The sequence below is a fragment of the Phoca vitulina genome, unplaced genomic scaffold (genome assembly GCF_004348235.1).
Source record: "Phoca vitulina isolate PV1807 unplaced genomic scaffold, GSC_HSeal_1.0 scaffold52, whole genome shotgun sequence".
Taxonomy (NCBI): Eukaryota; Metazoa; Chordata; class Mammalia; order Carnivora; family Phocidae; genus Phoca; species Phoca vitulina.
The window spans coordinates 2,881,102-2,887,611 of record NW_022589755.1 but is presented as its reverse complement, the minus strand read 5'-3'; the positions used below and the strand labels follow the sequence as shown (position 1 = coordinate 2,887,611).

At 60.8% G+C, this 6,510-nt stretch overlaps 1 protein-coding gene across 2 annotated transcripts; it reads right to left on the bottom strand.

Moving 5' to 3' along the window:
• Positions 1-2,708: 2,708 nt before the first annotated feature.
• Positions 2,709-4,466, bottom strand: TMEM86B (transmembrane protein 86B). Of its 2 annotated transcripts, none has more exons than XM_032388828.1 (3): positions 4,361-4,466; positions 3,877-4,120; positions 2,709-3,333 (listed from the first exon to the last, which is right to left on the bottom strand). In XM_032388828.1, exons 1-3 carry the CDS (start codon positions 4,409-4,411, stop codon positions 2,951-2,953), a joined length of 678 nt encoding a protein of 225 aa, XP_032244719.1. In that variant the 5' UTR covers positions 4,412-4,466; the 3' UTR covers positions 2,709-2,950. The 2 variants fall into 2 exon arrangements, with proteins under 2 accessions (XP_032244719.1, XP_032244720.1); XM_032388829.1 differs by having other exon boundaries at positions 3,877-4,123; positions 4,361-4,411.
• Positions 4,467-6,510: the final 2,044 nt, after the last annotated feature.

The window sequence follows — 6,510 nt, the reverse complement described above, 5'->3', positions numbered from 1 at the left end:
CTGTGAGCTGCTCTAGCACGTTAATCAAACCCAAGGAGGGGCTCGTGGGAACCTCTCATCCATATCCGGTGGGTCAGAAGCTCAGGTGACAATGAGGACTTGGATTGGCCGGGGGTGGGAGGCAGTCCTGTGGGACGGGTAGACGGTGCCAGAGCTGACTTGGACGGTAGGAGCCCAGCTGGGGTCGGAGAATCGCTTGTTCTTGTTGGGGAGCCCACACACTGGGATGGGATAGAAGCATAATCACGTATCATTGAGAAATGCTGACAACAACCCGAACCCCAAATGATCGGGAACACGTTTAAAGATGAGTTATGCTGCTGGTTGCCCTGGCCTGGAGGGCAGGAGTGGTCGGGGAGGTGAGGCTGGAAGGCACGGGGTCTCTTTTTGGGGTGATGAAGGCTCTAACATTGATGGTGGTGATGGTTGCCCAACTCTGTGAATATACCATAAACCCCTAACGTCCACACTTTTCTTTCTTTCTTTTTTTTTTTTAAGTAGGCTCCTCGCCCAATGTGGGGCTTGAACTCACCACCCTGAGGTCAAGAGCGGCAGGCTCCACCCACTGAGCCCGCCAGGCGCCCCGCCCCACGCACCCTTGGGTGGGCAGCTGGATGGAATGTGAAGAGTGTCTCAGCAAAGCCGCGGCCAGAACGTTTTTTTCTGGGATTGAGTAGAAACGACCTCACACAGAACATGGTCACAGCTCAGCAATGACCGCCAACAACGCCCGACTGTAAAGTTCGTAGTTGTTAGGAGACCGGACCTCCCTGTTCCCACCGCACGCACCAACGCTCGCAATGTTCCATGTCAACGCGTCTCAGTAAAAAATAAAAGGGAAGATGTTCTTCAGACAGATGGGGGCAGGAAATTTCCCTCCACGGTCCTTCCCGTGGTGCTGGGGGGGCGCTCACTTCACACCCCTGCCCCCGTTCGTGTTTCGTGAGCCCCGGCTCCTGACGGCGGACAGAGCGCTCAGGACCGGGGCGGCGGAGCCCGCGAGCATGACCACCGCGTGGGCACGAGGCAGGGGTGCGCAGAAGGCAGCGCTGGGCCTCTGCGGTTGGGAGGAGCACGGCGCACACCCCCCATGACACTCACCCCTGCCCGAGGGTGCACCACAGCTGTGTGCCTCTCCTGGCCCAACGCCTTCCTACACGGTGGCCTGAAGCTGGGGCAGGGATTGAAAAGCAGGGGTGAGGTCAAAGGACAGGAAAGCACAGACTCAAAGGGGCCCACAGGTCCACCGACCGACGAGAGGGGAAAGGTGTGGTGTATATGGGATAGTGCGCAGCCATCAGAAAGAGCGAGATCCTGGCGTTTGGAGCTAGACGGTATTAAGCTGCATGAAATAAGTCAGAGGGAGACAAACACCCTATGATGCCCCTCGTATGTGGGATTTAAGACACAAAAACGAGCACAGGGAAACGAGACAGAGGTAAATCACACAACAGACTCTTAACTACAGAGAACAAACCACTGGCGACCAGAGGGGAGGTGGGTGGGGGAGGGGGAGCCAGGTGATGCGGATGAAGAAAGCGCATGTCATGATGAGCATGGGTAACGTATGGAAGTGCTAAGTCGCTATATTGTGCACCTGAAACTAGTATTGCATTGTGTTAACTACACCTGAATTAAAATAAAAACTTAAAAAAACAGGAGTGGGCTCTGCGGGTCCCTAAGAGCACGACGTGGATGTAGAAGTCCCCCCTCTGCTGTAAGAGTCCCTAAACGCACAACGGTGGGTGTAAGCTTCATTAGCATAACGTACGTGTGTATAGGCATGTTTTCTGAGTGCTCGTTCATGGGCAATTTCATGCTTGCTTAGCACAGGTGATGGTGACTCCCCCTCTCAATCTTCCTCCCAAACCCTAAAACTCACCCCTGTCCAGGGAGACCTGGCTTTGCAGATCACTCCCTGTGCTCTCCAGATTTGTACACACGAAGATGACCTTGTGAGGTGCAGAAGTCACTGAGGGCTGGACCCACTCTGACCCGGGGACACTGGGAGGACTCCACGTTCCCCAAGCCCGGGGCATCAGGCCTGAGCGTAGTATGCTGCATCGGACACGTACAAATGGGTTTCCAGCTCACAGTGTGGTTACCGCAGGAAAGACCATATAAACAGATTCAGTGTGTCACACTGTGGATGCACTTCATGTCACTGAATCGTGCGTGTAAAAATGGTTCAAATGGTGCTTTGTTGCTTCAAAAAACAAAAGTAGGGGCATCTGGGTGGCTCAGTCAGTTAATCAGACTCTTGATTTCGGCTCAGGTCATGATCTCAGGGTCATGAGATCGAGCCCCGCGTCAGGCTCAGCACGGAATCTACTTGAGAGTCTCTCCCTCTGCCCCTCCCCCTGCTTGCTCTCTAAATAAATAAATAAATAAATAAAAGGTTTTTAAAAATTTTTTTTAAAAAATACGGACGCCTGGCTGGCTCAGTTCGTTGAGCGTCTGCCTTCGGCTCAGGTCGTGATCCCAGGGTCCTGGGATCGAGCCCCGCATCGGGCTCCCTGCTCAGTGGGAGCCTGCTTCTCCCTCTTCCTCTGCCGCTCCCCCTGCTTGTGCTCTCTCTCTCTCTCAAATAAATAAATAAAATCTTTTTAAAATATTAAAATTAAAAAAACAAAAGAAAAAACGATTTGCTGAAATTGTGAGCACCCCTCCCCCAAGGCCCCTCCCCAAATAATGGAGATGTCGCCATTCCAATGTCCACTTTACTTGGGCACGAAATAGATTAGGGCCGCAGGGCAGGGGGCGGGTGCACAGGAGAGGTAGGCTGGGATCATGGAGGCAGGCGATGGATGTGGATGTCCACAGACGGCTCTCCCGTGGCCCCAGCCGCACGGGCACCTGCAGACAGGAGTCCAGGAGCCTGGGCCTCCCGTCCCATCTGGTGGGGCCTTGCTGGAGGGCAGGGGGCGCCCGGGTCCGTCCGGGCCCCTGGTCAGTTGGTCTTGAGCCTGGGGCTCTGGAAGGCTGACAGGGTGATGAGGAGCTGGGCAGCATAGTAGGTGGTCATGACCACCAGGCGGGCGTGGGGCAGCGGCTGGGCGAAGGTGTCCCAGGCCAGCACCATGTCCGAGAACGTGAAGAGCAGGACCCCCCAGCGGACGCTGCCACCCCTGGCCAGGCCACGCCACAGCACGGAGGCCAGGACCAGGGAGTAGGCCGCCAGGGCCGGGGCCATGCTGGTGGGGAGGTGGAGTAGCAGGATGCCGGAATACGGCACGGAGACCAGCGCGATGGGCAGCAGGAGGCCTGGCCGCAGGGGACTGAGGCCGAAGGCCCAGAGGTAGAGCAGGTGGGCCACGGCGAAGGCAGCCACGCCTAGAGGAGACAGGACCTGTTGCTCCCACGTGGCCACCTCGCAGCTCAGAGCCTGAGGGCGAGGACTGCCCCGAGCAGCAGTGTCCACCCCGGCTACATCGCCCGCATCGGCTGGGATTACCGTACCGGCCTCCCTGGGGCAGGCTCCCCTGTCCCTGCCCTTGGCACCAGAGTGACCTTAAAAGGCACACTGCATTCCATCCTTACTCAGCTTACAACTCCCCATTTTGCTCTGCTCCCCACTTGGCTCCACCCACCCACCTGTGCTGACCACCCCAGGGCCTTTGCACTTGCTGGCTCCCTGCCTGGACCGTCCCTCCTCCCATGGCCCCTGCACTTTCTTCAAGACGTCACCTCCTTGGTGAGGCCATCCTTGACCAGCTACTCCAGACTGTAGCACCCGAAGCCGCCCTTCCTGTCCCTCCACGCCACCCACACCCTCTAAGCTCTGCCGCCCAAGCCCCCCAGGGGAAGGAGGGCTCTGTGAGAGCGGGGGTCCGTGTCCGGGTGGGGGTCCACAAGCGACCATGCAGCCCCGCTCACCATGGAGGAAGGCGTCGGGCCAGATGAGGCAGGCGTCCCCCACAGCCGAGCACAGAAGGGCCCCCTGCAGGAGCGCGCGGTACCATCTGCCCCTGCCCCCGACCTGCAGGGACGCCGCCAGGCACAGCACCGGCAGGCACTTGACCAGGGCGCTGACCCAGGATGGCCGGTCTTGAGGGATCCAGAGGAGGAAGTGGACGGCACAGGTGAGGAGGAAGGGGCTCAACCGCCAGCACAGGCGCGGCTGCTTTGGGAGACAAGGGGGTCACCGAGTGCCTGGAGCCCAGCCAGCTCCCGGCCCCTGGGGGGCGCGCCACGCGGCCAGGACTCGGGTCGTGGGGCATCCACTGCACCCCCACCCGGGAACCTGACTCGCTGTCCGCGGGGAACGCAGCCTCCTGAGGGCAGGGCCCCCAGTTCCGGCAGGCTGCTCAGGGTCCCCGGAGCCCAGGCCTAACCCCCTCCCACACCCGGCGTCTCTCACTTGGGCTGAGAAGCAAGGCCTTCCGGGCAGACCCTCTTCCCGGGCGTCCATGTCGGCCTCTGACCCCCCAGAGTGGCACGTATATGGGCACGGGTGGCCTCGGGAGTGGAGGGGAAAGCGTGTGGTTACACGTTAACCTGAGGAGCGTCCTGTGGACTCTGGGGCTGATAACAGGGCCTGTGGAGATGGCCCTGGGGATGGCCCCGCCTGACACCACTGATAAGGTGCCCACTGGGGACGCAGGGGTCCCTCCTTCCCCACGGCACCCTGCCCCCCCGCCCCAGACCTGGCTTCCCCCGGCTGCCCGGGCGATGTGTGGCCATAAACGCCCCTGCCAGTGTCCCGTGCCCAACCAACCAGGAGCGACCCGGTGCAGGAGTCCTACGCCCTCCCCTGCGCCTGGGACTCTGGGACAGGGGAGCGCCATCAGCCCCGGGCACAGGTCAGCCCCGGGCTCAGGTCAGTGGCAGGACCGCCCGGCCGGAGTGCGGGACAGGATGGAAACTCCCCAGGCCCCTGCCCACCCAGTGTCCCCCCAGCAGCCTGCCTGGGGGTCCTTCCTGTGCCCTGGCCCTGCTGTCCTCAGCTCTGGCCATCACACACCCCCCAAGGCGGCCTCCACGGACCCTCCTGAGGGAAAACGTGCCAGTGCTGAGTCGTACGAGGCCCTCACTGCCCACCGGCCGCGGCTTTGCAAGCACATCCTGCAAGTGCGCTCAGCCCCTCTGTAACTCCTGGTTTAGCAGGAAAGGGTTTAGCAGGTGCCCAACTATACTGGTGGGCTGGCCAGCCCCAGGCACCCAGTGCTCCACCACCACAGGAGACCAGGCTCAGGGGACATCACTTCTGCAAGGTCGCCCAGCCATGAAACCGTCCCCAAGACTGGAGGCTGGCCTGCCACCTCCTGGAGGGTGTATGGACCTGGGACACATAGGGCTGAGCGCACGAAAGGGACCTCAGGAAACAGCTCGTGGGGACCAGGCCCCAGACAAGACTGGGCAGGACTCTGCTCCTCCACCCAGGACATCCTTTCCTGGTCTGAGCACAAGCGACCCACCCTCAGCAGAGCACGGAGATCCAGGAGCCTAAGAGCTCTCTGAGGGCCACATACAGGGGCTGAGGAAGGCCTGGGGCCCCGAGGCCAGGGTGCAGGGACAGCTCAGGCCCCCATCCCCACGTCCCAGAACTCAAAGCCCAAGGCCAGGGAGCAGGGACAGCTCAGGCCCCCAGCCCCAGGTCCCAGAACTGAAGGCCTGAGGCCACAGTGCATGGGCAGCTAGGGCCCCCTGACCCAAGTCCCAGAACTCAAGGACGCAGGGAAGGGTGCATGGGCAGCTGAGGTCCCCAGCCCCAGGTCCCAGAACTCAAAGCCCGAGGAATCCATGATGCAAGGACAGCTCAGGCCCCCAGCCCCAGGTCCCAGAACTCAAAGCCCGAGGAATCCATGATGCAAGGACAGCTCAGGACCCCAGCCCCATGTCCCAGAACTCAAGGCCCGAGGCCCCAGTGCATGGGCAGCTAGGGCCCCCTGACCCTTGTCCCAGAACTCAAGGACCCAGGCCAGGGTGCAAGAGCAGCTCAGGTCCCCAGCCCCAGGTCCCGGATATCAAGGCGTGAAGCCAGGGTGCAGGGACAGCTCAGATCCCAGGCCCAGGTCCCAGAACTCAAGGTCCGAGGCCAGGGTGCAGGGACAACTCAGGCCCCCGGGCCGTGCCCCAGAATTCAAGGCCTGAGGAGTCCAGGGTGCAAGGACAGCTCAGGTCCCCATCCCCAGATCCCATTATTCAAAGCCCGAAGCCAGGGTACAGGGACAGCTCAAACCCCAGCTCCACATCGAAGAACAGAAGGCCCCAGGAAGCCAGGGAGCAGGGACAGCTCAGGCACCCAGACCCAGGTCCTAGAACTAAAGACCTGAGGAGTCCAGGGTGCAGGGACAGCTCATGTACCCATCCCCAGGTCCCAGAAATCAAGGTTGGAGGAGGCCAGAGTGCAGGGAGAGCTCAGACCCTAGCCCCACAACCCAGAAATCAAGGCCTGAAGAGGCGAGCGTGGAGGGACAGATCTAGCCCCCAGCCCCACGTTCTAGACTTCAAGGCCCAAAGCCATGGTACAGGGACAGCTCAGGCCCCCAGCCCCAGGTCCCAGAACTC

Excerpts from the sequence above, each read along its gene's own strand:
- TMEM86B (XM_032388829.1), bottom strand. The coding sequence starts at position 4,411 with ATGGACGCCCGGGAAGAGGGTCTGCCCGGAAGGCCTTGCTTCTCAGCC. Across the intron at positions 4,124-4,360 it reads GGCCTTGCTTCTCAGCCCAA|CAGCCGCGCCTGTGCTGGCG; the intron begins GTGAGAGACGCC and ends TGTCTCCCAAAG. Across the intron at positions 3,334-3,876 it reads GCCCGACGCCTTCCTCCATG|GCGTGGCTGCCTTCGCCGTG; the intron begins GTGAGCGGGGCT and ends TGTCTCCTCTAG.